A 21,270-nucleotide genomic window follows, 5' to 3' on the forward strand; every position below is an offset into this window, starting at 1 on the left:
GTGGGAACTAATGAGCCACCTCTGTGCAAGGCTGGGCAGGGGAGCCTGTGGGTCGTTTCCCTACTCATACCATGGGAGGGAGGGTGGCCTTGGGCCAGATGCATCACCTCAGCCTGCCTGTTCCCTCAGCCCTCCCAACCCTATGGGGCTGTTGTGCTCGTGGGACAGAGAATAGGGGAATGAGGCAACCTACGGGGGGGGGGGGGGTGCTAATGGAAGGGTGCATGACGGGTGCGTTGCACTCTGTGCGCCTCTGCCACTGGGGGAGGGATTCCTTGCACATAGCAGGGGGCATCACAGCTTCACAGGGGGTCTCCAATGTGTTGGGGGGAGTTTTCCTGTGGGACTTAGTGGCGTGCTGGGACTCTGCTCATTTCTATACACACATTCTGCCTGGTGTCTCTGAGTGCAGACTCCTGCAATGTGTGTATCCAGTTTGTTTATGGCTAGCTGGGATGGCACATGACTCTGCCTGTCTGTCTGCCATTGACACAGGTCTCTGACAGTGGGTGGGCGCAAACGTTATCAGCTTCTCAGGAGGCACCTTTCTCACCCTCCCATCATGTGTAATGGCACCCACCATGGGACTGGCCAATCCTGTGGTTCCACGCTGCCCCGTCCCTTCCCCCACCCCCACCTCACCAGTGAGCCAGTAGTGCACACTCGAGTGGATTCACCATGGTGATAGCTTCTCTCAGACATTCACACACACCCAGCTGCACTCCCTTCTCCTCCCTGCTTCGGTGGAACTTCTCTCCTTTGGGAGCCAACTGCCACCGCCCACGTTAGTTCTACGCTTGGGCGTGCCTCTGCAACAGATGTTAGGATTGCTCTGCCCATGATTCAAATTCAATAAACTGTCTTGAGTATTCCTCCCACAATTCTTTTAGTACCTGATTGAAAGTTTATGTGTCCTTCTTTTGGCTTTGACTCTGCACACTCACAAACACAGAAAAATCTTCCCCTAAAGTCCAAGACAAAAAAATTGCCTTTTGTTCATCAGTAAGATGAAAGCTACGGATTGCTAGATTTCCAAACGCCCCAGTTCAGATATCTGTTTTTCACAATTTCCTCTGTTATATAATCTTGTTTTGCAAAATTTTCATATCCATACTCCTTGTGATTTAATACTAATAAAACCAAAAGACTCTTCTAGGTTCTAAAGCATTTCTTTTGCAGTCTGGGAATGTTCAGACATGAAAGTCTCACTGTAATCCAATGATCCCATAATAATGTTCTTGGCAGTTCTATTTTTTATTGCCCAGGTATCCAAACCTTTGCTTTTCCCTGTTGATTTTTCTTTTCTCTAGGATTTCTTTTGCTTCAAGGAGTATATGCAAGATGGAGAAGAGCGATGGAGAATTTTTAAAGATTAAAAACCCTACAAAAGGACCTGCTAAACAAAGACTTCAAGCCCTTTTTAAACATTAAGCTTAATCTAAACTTTTGATAGACTCTGGGCTCATAACTTAAAAAAAAAAAGTTTGCCTTGGAAACAGAGATGCTTTGTGCAGTATCCGTGATCCTCCATGTTTCTCAGTTAAGGGGAAAATGCTGTTAAAACAATGATAAAACTTTACTTACAAAAATAGAGGCACATCTTACATAACATATTCATGTACGGTAGGTACATTTAACTAGTTGTGAGCAGATTAACTTAAACAATTAACTTGCTACAGCTCCAGGCCCAGGTAAGAGAAAGAAGCAGAGAGGTCCTATATATGATGAAAAAGCAATGGCCGAAGAGGCTCAACATCTAACTGATGAGAGGGTAGGGTGAACTTCAAGTGTACTCCAGTGAGAGAATTGTTTTAACCCATTCCCTCCCAGACCCTCTTGCATGCAGTTACAATATCTAACACTTTTATCATCCACTTTATGAAATATACTGAGCTAGTTTGCTGTAAAGTGATTGGGGCTCCTATGAATGGATGAATACAACTCCCTTTTCTCTTATTTTCAGGTAAAAAGCATTCAGGATGGCATACGAGACAAAAAGCAGAATTTTAATTTCCTTGGAGAAGACATTAAACTGGTTCCGTCTGTTGGTATTTTTATTACCATGAATCCTGGCTATGCGGGCCGTACAGAATTGCCTGAAAATTTGAAAGCTCTTTTCAGGTAAGTTAGGAATGCTGTTTCTGACCGTAAAATTTGATGTTTCTGACTGCAGAGGATCTTAGAACATTAAAATGTTTGCTCCATTCATCCTGATAGTAGTCCTTGTCTATAGTGGTCATTGTTGCTTCCTTTTTAGAGTTGGGAAACTGGGACTGAAATATTTTAACTTGCCTGTTGTCCTTCATTAAATGGATCTGATGCTTTTCCATTGCCCGGTGCTGCAGATTGCAAGAAGCTACCATAGCCATATTCCTTTGTTTTTCCTTGACAAGGGCAAGAGTTTAGCCCCATGCTTAATCTTTTGGTTTATGGACAAAGGTGTCTACTCTTTGGCTGACAAATCTTCAGGCTATATGAAATGTATAATATTGTGCAGTCTGTGTATTTTAAACAAAAGCCAGTCTGTGCAGGTATGCAGGGCTTTTCTCTGTATATTTTGAATATTCTCTGAAAGCCCTGGAAGGCTTTTTTTCCCTGCTGGAGCCCACAGGAGTTGAGCTCTGCCTGGCTGGCTAGGGCTCTGGCTAGCATGACCCGTCATGCAAATTCAAAAACAACTGTGTAATAAAGAATAAAGACATTTTTAACAAATAGTACAAACTTCTTGTATTCTAATCATCTTCATAACAATACACTAAAAAAGGTACCAAATTGTACAAAGAAATTCATTTAACAAGGAACCAGAAGTCCACATTGCAACTTAGTCTATCATAATGAATTCATGATCAGTTCAAAACAGATTTTTTCTTGTGGATCTAGTTCTCTTGAAGTAGTCTGGCCCAAAGGACAGGAGTTCTTCCCCTTCCTCCTTCCTTTATGTGATTGCTGACTAAATACACGTTTCGCCAAAAGGTGTTTTTTCTGAAGCCGGTATTTTCATCATAATGAGTATCATATTACAACTTCCACAACTTACAGAAATAATATTTTACAATGTAACCACAGAAATCCAATCAAATAAAGCGATAGATCATTTGACAAATTAAGTCCCTGTAGATGTACAGTATTTAAATGGTGTATCCACCTGGCTTCCATTTGTAACAAAAACTTCTGTAAATCCATCTGTTTGAATTTTGAATTCTCTAATTTTTGTATTACAAAAAATCTCATATTTTCTATATCATGGTCCTGAAGTGATGGATGTGGGGCTCCTTCCGCTAATCAGTGCACCCTTGAGATATGCTCCAAAATTCTTGTCTTGAAAGGTTGTACCAAACATCCTATGTACATTTTTAAACAACAGATAAGGGCATAGACAGTGTATCTTGCCTCGCAATTACTGAAAGATGTCAATTTGATTTCAACTTGTGTGAGGGGATCCACATATTCCTTAATATTTAAGGCAAATTTTCCAAGCTTTACATCCCCCGCATCGAAAGTGACCCATCAGGCCCGTTAACGGAGTGGCTTGTGTTAGCAAGTCCGGTCTAACTAAAGTGTCTCATAAGTTACGGGTTCTTCTGAAGCCCGCTAGTGGCGGTTCAGCACAGCCTGGAATGTCAGATACAATTGGCCATAATCTCAAAATAGTTTTTTTTATTCCCAGAGCTCTTGAAGAGTATTGTAAAGAGCATGATATCCTATACAAATCATTATTATGATCTCTTGGACTGCCCAGCAATTGTTTTCTCTCTTATTTGCTCTGCTCTGTGCCTTTTTCAATATCTCTCTTGTTCTGAAAGTCGTTCCCTTAAGGAGTCATTCGCCTTTTGGTAATCATTCTCAAAGGTGCTATTTCTTTTTAAATGAAAAAACTGGCTGAAAGGTAAATTATTATGGAGGTGGGGGGGAGGTGAAACAAAGTAATTCAAAAAGCTATTCCTTGCTACTGTTTTCTTATGGTTTCTTATTCCTAAAGTATTTTCTGTGGTCCTAAAGACCACCGTATCAAGGGAAATGGTCATGTCCCTATTACTTTTATAAGAAAATTGAATGTTTTCATAACATGAATTCATCCATAAAGCTAGTCTATCAATCACTCCCTCCCCCTTAACCAACAGGAACACATCATACACAAAACAGGCATAGAAAAGTATGTTTTCAAAATATGGATTAACAGTTGGATTGCAGTAATATTTCAATTCTAATGTGAACATGAAAAAGCAGGCAATGGATGGCACAAATGCACTACCCATGGCCATGCCCTTTTTTTGCAGAAAAAAGTTTTCTCCATACCTAAATAATTTTTTTTTCAACAATCAGATTGAACAAATCAATTTGAGAATAAATTGGGGGATCCAAGTTCTCCCTACATTCAAAACTTGGAATTCTGAATACAAAGGGTTTAAGATAATAATCTATATATTTGGAAATGGGTTCAAGGATGGACCGCATTCCCGACATAACAGGTCGTCCTGGGGATGGGGGGAACCCTCTTTGTGCACTTTTGGTAGGATGTAAAAAATCGATACCCTGGGAAAGGGATTTAACAAAAAGTCAAATTCTTGTTGATCTATAAATCCCGTTTCTCTTGCTTCCACCAAAACTATTTTCACTAGTTTAATAATGTCATCTGTTGGCTCCTTCGACAATGGAGTATAATAAGCGGAGTCCGACAGTTGCCTTTCAACCTCCTTATAATAGTCCTTTCGGTCTAGCAAAATGGTAGCCCCTCCCTTATCAGCTGGTTTAATAACCAGTTCTGGATTGTTTGCTGTTTAAGATTAATCTGTCTTGTCGCTTTAAATTGTTGTTATAAGGTCTATATTTTGAGTCTCTAGCTGTTCAATATTTTGCAGAACTAACTGCTCAGATACTGAAATCCTAGCTTTCTCTATATTAGGTATGAATACCAATTTCTGTTTAAAGGCAGCCCATTGTACATCCGGTTCTTGTTGCCCCCCAAAACATTCAATTTTAACTGCCTAATCAGCCTATAAACATCTGTTCTAATAGTGAAGGAATTATAGTAAAGTGTTGGGACAAAGCTTAAACCAAGATTAAGGACCTTCAGTTCCAGATCATTCAAAGGATATGAGGAGAGATTAATTACTAATTTCTGTGTCTCCCTTGTCTGTTTGGTAGTCCCCAAATTTTTTTTAGATCTGCTCTGGGTATTTCTGTATTGTCGAGAGCGAGCATAATCCTCCTCTTCCCCAGAAGTATACTGGGTATCTTCCCCATTGGACATTTCTAAATCTGAAAGACAACCTGACTGATTGGCCCAGGATACCCGTTTCTTTTCTGGCCCAGGGATGTGCCCAATTGGGCCTTCCCCTCCTCCTGGCACCATAAGCAAATTCCTGAGCTGCCCACCACCCTTCTACCCCCCACAGACTGCAGGCAAAGCTGGAGGAGGGTGGGGAGGTCACCTGGCCTCTGTGGCACTCCCTAGGGCCACCAAGCACATACCAGCTCTCTGAGTGCCACAGAGAGGCCAAGCACATACCAGCTGACGGGCACTGCTGCACCTCCCTTCCAGAACTGGAAGGGAAGTGGAGCAATGCTGGCTGGCTGGTGCATGTGTGACCTCCCTGCAATGCTCAGAGTGCTGGTCAGGTTCTCTCTCCACCCTCCTCTAGCTTTGCCTGTGGCCTGCGGGGGGTGGGGCAGAAGGGTATAGGTGGCAGGGGGGCACCACAGAGGAGGGCAGCAGGGTGGGGGTTCACCTAGAGCACTGTGTGCCCTAGGCCACCCCTGTGTTTTATCTCTGTGAGACTGCAGAATTGGTATAATGCACAGTATTTATTTATTGGATTTATTCAGGGTAGGTAATAACAATAAATTAGGTTAAAACCTTTAACACATATCTGAAACAACTCTAAAATTTATAGCAATGCAATAAGATGGCACTTAAAGAGAACACAATAATGCCTTATTTCCTGACAGTGTAGGACAGGAGGGAGAAAAAAGTAGGGAAAAGGAGGAAGTCAGTCTAGTTAGAGATCATTGCTATTCTCAGACATAGACCTGGCAGAACATCTCCATCTTACAGGCCCTGCAAAACTGCATTAAGCTTGGATCTTGTTCAGTAGAGACATCAAGATCTCTACTCTACTCTACCAGTGATCACCAGTAGATTTTTGTCAACTGAGTGTAATGCTTTTTGGGAAGTATACCAGGAGAGGTGATCTGGTAGGTGTGCTCATCCCAGGCCATTTAGGCCCTTAAAGGATAATACCAGAACCTTGAACCTGATCTGGTATTCAATTTGCAACCAGTGCAGCTAGCAGAGCACCGGTTGTATATGGGCACTGACTGGGATTCATTCCTGTAAGAACCTGTGCTGCTGCATTCTGGACCAGTTGAAGTTTATGGGTCAGCTTCAAGAGTAGCCTTGTGTAGTGCAAGTTACAGTTGTCTAATCTGGCGGTGACCATTGCACGGATCATTGTGGCTAGGTCAGAAGGAGACAGGTAGGGGGCCAATTGCCTGTGTCTGGTTACATTTGTGATCCAGGCCTCCATCGAAAGGGAGGCATCCAGAATCAAACTCTCAACTGTCAGCTTTGGTGTTAGATCAAGTAATAATAGCAGCGCCAACCCATTTTGATCCAGCTGTCTATGGAGATCATCTGTGGGAGTGACCAGCAGTGTCTCTGTCCCATATCTGGGCCAAAGCTGGACTGGTATAGGTCCAGGACCCATGTGTCATCCAGGAAGGTCTGAAGTTGTTACACTGCTGCTCTCTCAAGTTTGATGCTGGACAGTAGTTGAATAGATCATTGGGATCCAAGGATGGTTTCTTCAGGAGCAGTCTCACCACTGCTTCCTTTGATTTCCTCAGGAAGACCTCCAAACTCAGTGACAGATTTATAATGTCTACCAGAGGGTCTCATAATTCATCACCACTGCCTTTCACTAGCCATGATGGACATGGGTCAAGGTGGCGAGTGGAAGGCTTTACAGCGCCCAGGATCCATATTGCAGATTAGTGGGCTTCTTGTTGTTACTTACAAAAATAGAAGCACATCTTACATCTCACAGAGGTCTGGGAGGAGCACAGCAGAGCAGCTCTGATAGCTGAGACAGCTGGAGAAATTGCTGAGAATTTCTGAGTTTTGAAGGACTACATTCTAAGGTTTGTGGGGCTGCCTAAAATTCTAAGGTGTGATAGCTGGGGAACTGCTCTTTGTTTGGTTGACTGCTCTTTGTTTGGTTGACTGCCTTAAGGGTGAAAGAGATTGAGAGTGATTGCTGCTGATTGAGAGTGATTGCTGAGGAGTGCCCTGCTCCACCTCTTTGCATTTTAAGCTGCGCCTTGCCAAAGGCACGAGCCTTTGGCGCGAGCCGAAGGGCGAGAGCTAAAGGGCTCTTGGCCTGTGGCTCTTCGCCTAGGGGCTCTGTAAGGAGCAGGAACCCAGATCCCTGGCTTCTTTGTTCTCCAAATAAGGTAAGTTCCCAATAAGGTAAGTTTAGGTAAGTTGACCCGCCAGAAGGGGAGCCACTTAAACAGCATTTAAAGAGGACTGTATATTTTAATATATATATATATACAATGAAGATAGAATGCCAGCAGGGGGTTGGGGGCTTTCCAGTGTTTTGCACTGAGTGTCACATGTATGACTATCTGCCCAAAGGACAGAAGTCTTGGGTGTGTGCTCGATGCAAGGAGCTCCTGGTCCTCAGGGAACGAGTTCGTACCCTTGAGGCCGAGGTGACTGCCCTGGAGAAGCAGAGACGGTCAGTTAGGCACTTGGGGAAGACTCTCGGGGGCGTATTAGATGAGCCCCGCTCAGAACGTAGCAGCCCCGTTGCTGCCAGAGAGCGTGAGGGTCGAGAGGGAACAGGGCACCGTGCTGAGGATAAGGGGAATGCGCCCTCAGAAGGGACCTCTTCTTCGGTCGGTGAGCGGGAATCCTTTCGCGCCAAGGAACCATCCCTGAGCAGGGGGAGAGGGGGGGTATTGGTAGTTGGTGATTCGATCATTAGGCAAGTAGACAGCCGGGTGGCGAAACCGCGTACTGACCGTATGGTGACTTGCCTGCCTGGTGCGAAGGTAGCGGACATTACGCGTGTAGTAGATAGACTGATAGACAGTGCTGGGGAGGAGCCTGTGGTCGTGGTGCATGTTGGCACCAACGATGTGGGGAAATGCAGTCGTGAGGTCCTGGAGGAAAAATTTAGGCTGCTAGGCGGGAGACTTAAGGCCAGGACCTCCAAGGTAGCCTTCTCGGAAGTGCTACCTGTTCCACGTGCAGGGCAGGAGAGACAGGCACAAATTAGAAGTCTCAATGTGTGGATGAGACGATGGTGTAAGGAGGAAGGGTTTAAGTTTGTTAGGCACTGGGATGCTTTCTGGAACAAGCGGGAGCTGTACAAAAGAGACGGTCTCCACTTGTCCCCGGATGGAACCAGGCTGCTGGCGCTTAAAATCAAAAAGGTGGCAGAGCAGTTTTTAAACTAAATCTTGGGGGAAAGCCGACAGGAGATGAAATGTCTCTGGTTCGGGAGGACTCGTCTCAAAGAGATGAAGGGTTAGCTGCTATTTTTCTACCGGGTAACGGACCGGAGTTGTCCACTGTGAAGGTAACAAACAATATGGACTGTCTGCCAGTGTCTCGAGGCGGCAGGAGGAAGGTGGCGGGCCTAGCTCGCCTGGGAAATTATAGATGTTTGTATGCAAATGCTAGAAGTGTTCAAAGTAAAATTGGTGAATTGGAATGTTTAGTGCTGGGAGAAAACATAGACATTGTGGGAATTTCAGAAACTTGGTGGAATGAGGAGAATCAGTGGGACACGGTGATTCCTGGATATAAGCTATATCGGAAGGATAGGGAGGGAAGGGTTGGAGGTGGGGTGGCTCTGTATGTCAGAGAGGATATACGGTCCAGTAAGGCTGAGATCAGAGAATTAGATTCACTTTTAGAAATGCTTTGGGTTGAAATAGAGGGCCCAAAAGGAAATTTAACTATGGGAGTTTGTTATCGCCCACCAAATCAAAAGAGAGAGGACGATTATAATATGATGGAAGGCTTAAAGATAGCGGCTAAACGTAAAAACTGTGTTGTAATAGGTGATTTTAACTACCCGCAGATTGATTGGGTCAATATGTGTTCTGGTCGAGAGAAAGAGATTGAGTTTCTTGATGCTCTCAATGACTGTGCTATGGAGCAGATGGTCTCAGAACCTACCAGGGGTGGGGCGATCCTGGATTTGGTCCTAAGTAATGCCCAAGACTTGGTGAGAGATGTAAAAGTGATTGCGCCGCTTGGGAGCAGTGACCATAATGTTATTGATTTCACCGTTTGTATAAATAGGGAGTTGCCCCAAAAGACCACCACAACCACGTTTAACTTTAAAAGGGGTAAATACACTGAGATGAGGAGGCATGTGAGGAAGAAACTGAAAGGAAAGGTAAATACGGTCAAAACCCTTGAGAAAGCTTGGACGCTATTTAAAACTATAATCCTAGAAGCTCAGATAAAATACATACCACAAGTTAGGAAAGGCACAAACAGGCATAAGAAAAGGCCTGCGTGGTTAACAAATAAAGTAATGGAAGCTGTAAAAGGTAAGAAGGACTCCTTTAAGCGGTGGAAAACCAGTCCAAGTGAGATTAATAAAAGGGAACACAGGCAGTGGCAAATCAAATGCAAGACTGTGATCAGGCAGGCAAAAAGGGACTATGAGGAGCATATTGCAAAAAACATAAAGACCAACAATAAAACTTTCTTCAAATATATTAGAAGTAGGAAACCAGCCAGGGAGGCAGTGGGGCCCTTGGATGACCATGGGGTAAAAGGATTACTGAAGGAGGATAGGGAAATGGCTGAAAAGCTAAATGAATTTTTTGCCTCCGTCTTCACTGTAGAAGACGAGAACTTTTTGCCCGCCCCAGAACCACTAATTTTGGAAGGGGTGTTGAAAGACCTGAGTCAGATTGAGGTGACAAATGAGGAGGTCCTACAACTGATAGACAAATTAAAAACTAATAAGTCATCGGGTCCGGATGGCATACATCCGAGAGTTCTGAAGGAACTCAAAGTTGAACTTGTGGATCTTCTAACAAAAATCTGTAATCTTTCATTGAAATCTGCCTCCATTCCTGAGGACTGGAAGGTAGCAAATGTCACCCCCATCTTTAAAAAAGGTTCCAGAGGAGATCCGGGAAACTACAGGCCAGTCAGTCTGACTTCAATACCGGGAAAGTTGGTAGAAACCATTATCAAGGACAGAATGAGTAGGCACATTGATGAACACGGGTTATTGAGGAAGACTCAGCATGGGTTCTGCAAGGGAAGATCTTGCCTCACTAACCTGTTGCATTTCTTTGAGGGGGTGAACAAACATGTGGACAAAGGAGACCCGATAGATGTTGTTTACCTTGACTTCCAGAAAGCTTTTGATAAAGTTCCTCATCAAAGGCTCCTTAGAAAGCTTGAGAATCATGGAGTAAAAGGACAGGTCCTCTTGTGGATCAAAAACTGGCTGAGTAATAGGAAGCAGAGAGTGAGTATAAATGGGCAGTCTTCGCAGTGGAGGACGGTAAGCAGTGGGGTGCCGCAGGGCTCGGTACTGGGTCCCATGCTTTTTAACTTGTTCATAAATGATTTAGAGTTCGGAGTGAGCAGTGAAGTGGCCAAGTTTGCGGATGACACTAAATTGTTCAGGGTGGTGAGAACCAGAGAGGATTGTGAGGAACTCCAAAGGGATCTGTTGAGGCTGGGTGAGTGGGCGTCAACGTGGCAGATGCGGTTCAATGTGGCCAAGTGCAAAGTAATGCACATTGGGGCTAAGAATCCCAGCTACAAATACAAGTTGATGGGGTGTGAACTGGCAGAGACTGATCAAGAGAGAGATCTTGGGGTCATGATAGATAACTCACTGAAAGTGTCAAGACAGTGTGCGTTTGCAATAAAAAAGGCCAATGCCATGCTGGGAATTATTAGGAAGGGAATTGAAAACAAATCAGCCAGTATCATAATGCCCCTGTATAAATCGATGGTGCGGTCTCATTTGGAGTACTGTGTGCAGTTCTGGTCGCCGCACCTCAAAAAGGATATTATAGCTTTAGAGAAGGTGCAGAGAAGGGCAACTAGAATGATTAAAGGGCTGGAGCACTTTCCCTATGAAGAAAGGTTGAAACGCTTGGGACTCTTTAGCTTGGAGAAACGTCGACTGCGGGGTGACATGATAGAGGTTTACAAGATAATGCATGGAATGGAGAAAGTAGAGAAAGAAGTACTTTTCTCCCTTTCTCACAATACAAGAACTCGTGGGCATTCGATGAAATTGCTGAGCAGACAGGTTAAGACGGATAAAAGGAAGTACTTCTTCACCCAAAGGGTGATTAACATGTGGAATTCACTGCCACAGGAGGTGGTGGCGGCCACAAGTATAGCCACCTTCAAGAGGGGTTTAGATAAAAATATGGAGCACAGGTCCATCAGTGGCTATTAGCCACAGTGTATGGAGCACAGGTCCATCAGTGGCTATTAGCCACAGTGTATGGAGCACAGGTCCAGCAGTGGCTATTAGCCACAGTGTATGTGTGTATATAACATTTTTTGCCACTGTGTGACACAGAGTGTTGGACTTGATGGGCCATTGGCCTGATCCAACATGGCTTCTCTTATGTTCTTATGTTCTTACATGGCATATTCATGCAGGTACATTTAAATTAATTGTGAACAAATTAACTTCAAAAAGATTGACTTGGTACAGCTCTAGGCCTGGGTAAGAAAAAGAAGAGCCTTAGAACACTGTTGGAAAATGTCAGTCAGCTCTTCGCTGCTGTCATATTGGTGCTGCAATATTCTTATAACTTGCTTTAGTTTTTCTTTTCTGGACTTTTCTTTTAGGCCATGTGCAATGGTTGTGCCAGACTTTGAATTGATCTGTGAAATTATGTTGGTGGCAGAAGGATTCATAGAAGCCAGATTGTTAGCTAGGAAGTTCATCACCCTTTACCGGTTATGCAAAGAGCTGCTGTCCAAACAGGTAAGTAGTTTTAGGTCAGATGCATAATATTAGATAACAGCAAAAACTGCAGACATTGTGGAATATCTCAAGTGGTGCATCTCCCATACAGCTGTATTCTTTATTCGAAGTGTAATGTACTGAGAACTGAGACGATTTGAAGGCAACATAGTTTATTCAGTAGCACATTATAAGAGAGAGAACACGTGGGCCGTGCCCAGCTTATATACAGTACCCGGAACAACGCCCCCCCCCCTCCGACCAGGCCAATCCTGGTCAGTCAAACTTCTCGCCACAGATCTTGATGAGCGGGGCGAATGGCGAGCTCCATCCGGGGACCCAGGGGGTCGCCTTTAGTAGCGATCGCCATGTGGCCGGGTAACTTATGTTCAATACATAACACTCCTCCCCCCCTAGCTCAGGACACATAGTCCCACAAGTATGCGGGGGCCTTGCGCTCCCGGGTAGACCGCCTTGGGATGACTGGTGGAGTCGGGGCAGTCGCTGGAGCTGCTGGGGCTGCAGCCTCTACTGCAGCCAGTGCGATGGTTTCCCCACGTGGGGGCACCGCTGGTCCGGGGTTATCTGTACCTTAAGGATTCCTCTGAAATTATGGAGTTGGAGGAACCCGAGTCCAGTTCCATCAGGCAGGGGTTGCCCTCGATCCTGACCGAAACCTTGACCTTTTGGGGGCTGTCGTTGGGCAAGTTCATTACCTGCACGGAGGTTGAAACAATCGAGTGGTCCTCGGTCGATTCCTGGTGGGTGGTCTGGCGGCGGCGGTTGCTCTTGGCCCTGCAGGTCCTCGCGAAGTGGCCCATCTTGCCACAGGCCCTGCAGACCACGTTGCGGTAGGGGCAGTCCCGTCGCTCGTGTTGGTCTTCGCAGCTGGCGCACTTGGTGGCGGCCGGTCTCTCCATTGCTCGGGGTCGCTGGGTCGCTCGTGAGCCCACCCCTGTTTGGCGGCATAGCTGGTGTGCCTCATCTTCGTCTGGTTGACTGGGGGTCATCTCTTCCTGATGGATGGCTTCGGCCCTCATATTGGGGAAGGTCCTCGTGGTCTGCTCGAACGAAACGGCCTCGTTGAAGGCGTTCTGGAGGGTGAGCTCTTTCCTCGTGAAGAGCTTCTGTTGCAGTCTTTCATCCCTCAGGCCCCAGGTGAAGCGGTCCCGCAGGGCCTCCTCTAGCTTATTGAAGCTACAGTTGCCCGCGATTAGGCGGAGAGCAGCCAGGTAGTCCGCTGCCATCTCTCCAGCCTCTTGGTCCCTCTTGTGGAAGAGGAACCGGTGTGCGATGAGTGAGGGTTGGGGCAAGAAGTGCCCGGTGAGGAGTCTGACGATCTCCTCGTATGTCTTCTCCAAGATCCTCGCGGGGGCCGAGAGACCCTTGGTGATCTCGAACATGGCCTCTCTGCAGATGCTCAGGAGGATTTCTCTCTTTAGGCTATCCTCCGTTATCCTGTTCGCTCGAAGGTAGCACACGACCCGCTCCGTGTAGGTCTCCCACCTCTCCGGAGTAGCGGGGTTGAACTCTTCGAGACGGCCCCTGGTCCCGCTCTGGTTAGCCATGGTGGCTGCAGTGGCAGGCATGTCAGTCTATAGCCGATTTGCCTTCGATGTCTCTGACCGGATCCGCAAAGCCCCTCTGGAGTGGGCTGGCTAGGATCCCATCCTCGTTGCCACTATAATGTACTGAGAACCGAGATGGTTTGAAGGCAACATGGTTTATTCAGCAGCACATCACAAGAGAGGGAGTACGCGGGCCGGGTCCTGCTTATATACATTGCCCGGAACTGCCCCCTTGACTGACCAGACCAATCCTGGCCAGTCAAGCTTCCCGCCGTAGATCTTGATGGGCGAGCTGCATCTGGGGCGAGCCGCATCCGGGGACCCGTAGGTTGCCTTTAGTAGCGATCACCATGTGGTACAACAGCTTACATAACACTCGCACTGGAGCAATGGTGACTGGATGTTCGAGACAGCAATTTCTCACTGGCAGTGTTTCAACCTTGGGGCTACCTACACAAGCAAATCCCACCTTTGTCACCAGTATTGTAAAGTGAGTTCAGTCAGTTCTTAAGTAAGCAGCAACAGTTTATTCAAGAAGAACCAGTCACAAACAGCACAGACCACTTCACTCAATATATACACTGTGACTGAGTTAAACACGCCCCCTTTCATCGGCAGCTATCCCTCCTATAGATTTCTCTAGGATTCTTCATTTGCATTTCCCGGAATAAATGCCTCATGTCCCAATCATTCTGATACACTATTCTAAAAGAGAAATACATTGGAATACTGTGAATGTATAACTTACTCAGTGAGAGTGGGTTTAGCATCTGTAATGAGATAAAAGTTGAAGTTCTTGAAGTTCCTTTGCAGCAAAACAGCTACTTCGAGGTCACCCATTGAATGCTTTGGAAGGTTAAAGTGTTCCCCCACAGGTTTCTCAGTTCTGTAATTCCTGATGTCAGATTTCAAGAACAGAATGGAGAGAGAAATTGCTGAATTACAAATTATTATGAAACTTGGAACAAACACTTCCTCAGGACTGAACAGGGATATTGTTTTTTTATCTCATTACAGATGCTAAACCCACTCTCACTGAGTAAGTTATACATCCACAGTATTCTAATGTATTTCTCTTTTAGAACAGTGTATCAGAATGATTTTTTGTATTGACATACTCAAAATAGGGATATTGGCTGTTTATCTCATTGCATATACTTAACCCATTTTCACTATATTTTATTGTATTCTTTTTTTTCTATGGCAAACTAGAATGATGTTTACATGTTAAAAAGTAAATTAGGTGGATAAGAACATCGCTATCCAATGTATTTCTCTTTTAGCTGTATTGACATACTCAAACAGGGATATTGGCTGTTTATCCCATTACATATACTGAACCCATCTCCCACTAATTTTAATGTATTTTTCTCCTAATGGCAAATTATATGTATGTTACATGTTAAAAGGTAAATTAGTTGGATGGGAAATCTGAGATATAAATACCTTCCTTTTGACCCAGGCTTAATACAATATAGTCATTAACAAACATTATCACATTTTGACATATTACTGTTTTATTGCTTTTGCATGCTCATGCTACTCAGATCAAAGGTTTGTTCAATTTGTTAATTTTCCTTTTCTGTTATTGAATATTAAATTTGTACCATTTTGCATTCTAAACCACTCCCTACCAGATAATTTTACTATGCTGTCATTGGATCTTAAATTTGTACCAGTTTGCATTCTGAGCCACTGACTACCAGTTATGTGTGGCTTTGCTCACTGTACTGGATTCCTCGTCTGATGAAGTGTGCTTAGAGAGCACACGAAAGCTTACATTCTGAATAAAATTAAGTTGGTCTTAAAGGTGCAACTTGACTCCTATTTTATTTCTCACTGCATTACTTTCTTTGAGCAAAGGAAGGTGTAGGGGAGAGGGAAGAGGAGGCTGCATGAGAACTGGTGTTCTGGGAATTGTGGTCTTTTAGTCCTCAGGATTTCTGGGTGAAACCCATTGCGATTTCACCCTTGTAGGTTCTCTGTTTCACTCTACTTGCTCTGAACTGAGTACTTCCCGCCTAAGGAGACTAGGCTTTCAGGTCCTCCAGCAGCAAGCTGAATAATCTAAGTTTCTGCTGTTCAGGCGGTATGTTGAGCTCTTGTCTTTATTTGGACCCGGACAGCATTTTGTACTTCATTGTTTGGTTTGCAGTCTATGTACAAAAGGGCTATTTTCTTTCTTCTCACCTTAGGATCACTATGACTGGGGGTTACGTGCAATTAAGTCAGTTTTGGTTGTTGCTGGTTCTCTCAAAAGAGGTGACCCGGACCATCCTGAAGACCAGGTGTTAATGCGCTCTCTCCGAGATTTCAACATCCCAAAGATTGTGACAGATGATATGCCTGTGTTCATGGGTCTAATTGGAGACCTCTTTCCTGCTCTGGATGTCCCAAGAAAACAAGACCTCAGATTTGAATCTTTTGTGAAACAAGCCATGCTGGAGCTTAAGTTGCAACCAGAGGACAATTTTGTGCTCAGAGTAAGAACAACTTGCCATTCATCCAGCCTTCAAAGTGCAACCAGGGTTCTGAGTATCTTGAAATAGTCTGTATGATATAGAGGACTTTATCATTCCCTAAGGGGATGTGTGTACCAGTGCATTCTCCAGTGCAGCTCTTTTTTGTGTTGTCTTTTGTTTTGTTCATCCCCACCCCTCTGTTTTCTTCTGAATGTTGTTTCTTTTGGTTTTCCTATTCAAAATATGAACCTTTTTTGGACCTTTTGCTTTACAGCAGTGTGCAGTCACATACTAGCTTCAGGTCATTCTCTACCATTCCACAGAGCAGAAGGGACCAGAAATGCCCACGGCAGGTGATATTTTCTAAGTCAAAAGCCTAGCGCATACCTTGGATTATTGGTGCATCTGAAGAAGAGGATCAGCACTATAGCCATTGGCATGCACTGAGCTCCATTTCACAATCTTATTTTGTTAAAACCAGTTGTTATCCTTATTTTATGGATTAGAAATTGCAAATTTTGTAATAAGTATCCAGCAGTCATTTTACAGGCACCACAGTCATTGGGGTTGCATGTGCAGAAAAGTATTTCTGCCACTATAGCATGGAAAGTGCAGTGTTGGAAGCAATCAAATCCCTGAACCAGATGAAGGGTGTAATCCTAAACAACTCTAATAAAAATTAATGTCATTATATTTAATTGGTCTTACTCTCAGGAAAGTGTTCTTGGGATAGCAAACTTGGGTGTATTTGCAGGCAAGATAAATAAGTAAAATGTGGGAAAGTAGTATTATTTTAAGCTAACAAGATCCAGTTGCAGCAGGAAAGCTACCATGATTGAGGGACATGGCAGAATGTTAACCCACAACATGTTCCCTCTAAGCTGAGTTAGTGTGAGCACAGTTTTTTAGTCTCCAGCTGATATTTTTTTTTGTCTTAGCTCAGGAAAAATGGCCCCAGAGCAAGCTAATTTATGCAGGAGCTCAAACTTTAATGCTAGTAGCTCAAAAAGCAGAATTTTTGCTCACATCTCCACAGCTTTGATGGAGTATTGCCCACATAGAGTATCCTGTGAGGTCTAGTACCTATAATAGAAATATAGAGCTGGAAGGTGCCCCAAGGGTCATCTAGTCCAACACCCTGCAAGACATTCATATTTCTCCCTCCTCAACGCCACAGTGACCCCTTGCTCTATGCTCAGAGGAAGGCAAGAAACTCTGGGATCCCTGGGACCAGGGCCATAGCCAGGATTTTTGTTTGGGGGGGGGGGAAGGCTATGTGGCCTCCCAAGGTGAACACAGCTGCAATGAGAGGCTTCAAGGGAAAAATAAAAGTGTGTGAGAGATGCACAACTGAGGCATATGGGGATTCAGGGGTGTGTCTTCTGTGGGGTTTTGAGGAATAGCTAGTGCAAAAGGCAAGGAGAGGACCTCTTCTCAAAACAAGAATCACCCTTTCAGTCCCTCCCTCCTTGAAGTCAAATAAAACACACTCAAGGCTTTTGGGCTTTGAGAAAGCCAAACAAAAAGGGTTCCTAGACTGCTGGTGAGATTACATGTGATGTAGGCATGCCACAGAAATGATAAGAGGTCTCCTACCCAGCTGGTGCAGAAAGATAAACTTTATAAGCTCCTGAGGGCCATGTTTGTGATGGCCGGCACAGCCCTGTGCAGCAGGGGCCAGGGTGTCAGGCAGGCCCCCCAAGTCTGCTCAGGCCAGGTTAACAATGAGGAGGTGGCTGCAGCTTGTGACCCCATGGTGCATCCTCCTCTTCCTGCAGGCTGAGCACCAGAAACAGCTGGCTAGAAGAGGGCATTTGGACTGAGGCGGCTTTGTTCACCTCAGTAGACAATGCATTGCAACAACCTGCTTTGCCCAACTCTGGTCTGCGATGCAGTTCTAAACAAGACAGGATCTTGTCCCTTCAGGCCCTGGCTCTTGGAGAGGATTCAAATGCTAATGTTTACACATCAGGACCTTTGACTATCACATTTAAACCAGCACCAAGTAACAGGGAATGATGCTTTTCCGCTCCAACTCCCCCAAAATTTCCTCCACCCATTTCTGCACCTGAAGTTTGTGTCCTCCTACTCCCACTGGCTGGCTGAGCGCCAAGGCAGGCCCTTCACGGAGCAGAGGCAGTGTTGTACAAGGGCCATCTTAGGAGGCAATGGTAGCCTGGGAGGCCATGTATAGGTGGCTCCGCCCAGCCCTGTGTCTGAGGCTGGCTGGGGAGAAGAAGCACACCACAGCACCCCCAGGCCATCTCATGAGCTACCTAAATTCATAGTTAGTCATCAGCACTGCTGTCAGAAGCTATCTAGCCTTTGCTTAAAGTCCTCCAAAGAAGGAGAGCCCACTACCTCCCAAGGGAGCCTGTTTCACTGAAGAACTGCTCTGTCAGGAAGTTTTCCCTATTGTTTACCAAAAACTCTTGATTTAATTTCAGCCCACTGGTTCTGATCCAGCCTTCTTGGACAACATAAAACAACTCTGCTCCATCCTCTATATGACATTTCTTCAAATACTTGAAGATGATTATCATATCACCTCTCAGTTGTCTCCTCTCCAGGCTAAACATCCCCAGCTCATTCAGCCTTTCCTCATAGGACTTGGTCTTCAGAGCCCTCACCATCTTTGTTGCCCTCCACTGGACATGCTCCAGCTTATCGACATCCTTCTTAAACTGTGGTGCCCAAAACTAAATATAGTACTCAAAGTGAGGTCCAACCAGAACAGAGTAAAGTGATACTATCACTTCACTTGTTCTGGATGCTATACTTCTGTTGAAGCAATCAAAAATTTCATTTGCCTTTTTAGCTACCACATCACACTGCTGACTCCTGTTCACTATATGATCTACTAAGACGCTTTTTTATGTGTGCTATTACCAAGCCAAGTCAACTCCATTCTATAATTGTACATTTATCTCTGTTGAAATTAATTTTGTTCATTTTAGCTATGATTACCAGCCTGTCAAGATAATCCTGCATCTTGATTCTGTCTTGTACTGTATTTGTTGTCTTTCCCAACTTAGTATTGTGTGCATATTTAATGAGCATCCCCTCTGTTCCTTTATTCAAGTAATTTGTAATGATGCTGAACAACACAGAGGCCAAGGCAGATCCAAGAGGCACTCCACTTGTCATTCCTCCCTGGCAGGGTGCAGGACTGTTAACAGAGGATGTAGGACTCTTTGGGAGTGATCTGTCAACTAGTTACAAATCCACCTAACAATAGAAGGATCCAAACCACATTTTGCCAGCTTGTCAGAAATCAAGATAAACTGTTTCCACAGCATTTCCCTGAACCAACAAAGTAGTAATTGTCTCAAAAAAGGAGATAATTTTAGTCTGACATGTAAGACAGGCAAGCCTTATTTGTTGTAATTTCCACACTAAGCATGATATAGGATAGCTTATGCAAGCTTTTTATGGTTCAATCAAGTAAAAACCGCATGGGAAATATATATATATTTGTGTGTGTATGTGTTTGTGTGTGTGTGTGTGTGTGTGTAATCCTAAGGAATGTTGCAATCAAATATCCAGTCAATAATCAGTCTATGCTTTGTATCCTTCAGTTTACATGAATTAGAGTTTAGGTGAATTTAGAAGCACTTTTACCCTCAGGGTTGATGTTAGTTCAATGAATTTAAATTTATTCAACTCAGTTATTTGCCCAAGGTGTAGCTATGTGTAGCTATTCGTACTTCCTGTTAAATGGAACCATTTAATAAGAATCAGGCATAAGCAAGAGATGTGCAGAACTGTTGTTGAATTTAAGACTTTAGCCTTACACATTCCTTGTGTTCAAATTATTTGGAATGTGTGTTATGAAAATAGTATGTATGCTTACTAAAAAGAGGACATTGAATGCCTAGCTTTGTCCATAATGTGGTGTGATGCCAGTTTTCATGCAATATTCCTGCAGGTGGTACAGCTTGAGGAACTCCTGACCGTTCGCCACTCTGTTTTTGTGGTGGGAAATGCTGGCACAGGCAAGTCCCAGGTGCTGAAATCCTTGAACAAGACCTACCATATAATGAAGCAGAGGCCTGTTTGGACAGACCTCAACCCAAAAGCAGTCACCAATGATGAACTCTTTGGCATCATCAACCCTGCCACAAGAGAGTGGAAGGATGGTAAGAACACTCTCGTATTTTTGAAAACCCAACAAAGAGAGGATTTTTTAAATTAAACTATCCAGCTGTGCAAAATGTTTGCTTTGAGAGTTTATTCTAAGCATGAGGGTTAGCCCTAACCCTCATCACACGGGAAGCTTTTCTGGTGTTTTCTTTTGCATTTTCTGGCTTTTTCGGTCTTTAAAAATTAGATGAGGCCTTCATGGAAAGTGGAAACTCTGGGGGTCTCTGTCGTGCTGTGCAATAGGGCTGCTATTGTTTCAGCACACTTTTCTCATCTTTATTTATTTATTTATTTATTTAAGATTTGTATCCCGCCCTTCCCACAAGTGGCTCAGGGCGACTGCTTTTGGGTCTGCACTTTCATGCAGGCTTCTCCAGAGACACTTACCTGCTTAATTTCCTTTTATGTGTTAACTGCTTCTTCCCATCACACACTCCCAATTGTTTTGCTTCTTCAGAAGACAAAACCCTTCCAGAGCTAAAATGGGGTTTCTGAAATGAAAGCTCCTCTGATAGAGGAGAAGGGTGGAATGGCTACAGAATATTCTGTCTGCTCATGAAATTCGAAGAAGGGAGTCTGCTTCAGTCTGCCACTTGAAGCTGTATTTGTTGTCACAGTATGTTGCCTGGTCAACTCTGTGGTTAATTTGGCTGATGAGGTTAGCTGGCCACCTCATAATACAACCCAGTTCTGGCACCCTCTTTGCATTGTGAGATTTCTAAATATTAGTCTTCCAGCACCTAATTAGCTATGGTGCTGGAAACATAATGTGGGCCACTCACAAGTTAACTGTAGAAGTATGTTTGTACTGTGGAGGTGAAGCACATGCACATAACATTTAATGTGTGCCTGCTTGTACTGGAACACATACACTGATCTTTAGGCACACATATGTGCATTTTGAAAATGTATGTGCTGCCTCTCCAAAGACCCACTCTAGGCAGCTCACAAAGTAAAACCAAATACAATAAAACACTTTTTAAAATTAAAATTACCAACATTAGAATATGCTGCAGGGCCATTCCAGTTGATTTTAGTTGTCAAACAAGTTCATGCGGCAATGCATGGACCTATAAAGGCCCTGGTACCAGACTGTTTTGGGGTTTGTATGTGGCA

The 21,270-nt window shown here is 44.4% G+C and overlaps 1 protein-coding gene across 1 annotated transcript in view; it reads left to right on the forward strand.

The window, feature by feature from the left end:
• The window catches only part of DNAH9 (dynein axonemal heavy chain 9), a 636,923-nt gene that overhangs the window by 176,353 nt on the left and 439,300 nt on the right, over positions 1 to 21,270 (forward strand). Inside the window, exons 30-33 of the mRNA XM_060238867.1 lie at positions 1,964 to 2,121; positions 11,864 to 12,002; positions 15,745 to 16,032; positions 19,940 to 20,150. Coding sequence (XP_060094850.1) covers positions 1,964 to 2,121; positions 11,864 to 12,002; positions 15,745 to 16,032; positions 19,940 to 20,150 — 796 coding nt within the window. The remainder of the gene's footprint in view (positions 1 to 1,963; positions 2,122 to 11,863; positions 12,003 to 15,744; positions 16,033 to 19,939; positions 20,151 to 21,270) is intronic.

This window comes from Heteronotia binoei, chromosome 5, assembly GCF_032191835.1.
Source record: "Heteronotia binoei isolate CCM8104 ecotype False Entrance Well chromosome 5, APGP_CSIRO_Hbin_v1, whole genome shotgun sequence".
NCBI classification, from domain to species: Eukaryota; Metazoa; Chordata; class Lepidosauria; order Squamata; family Gekkonidae; genus Heteronotia; species Heteronotia binoei.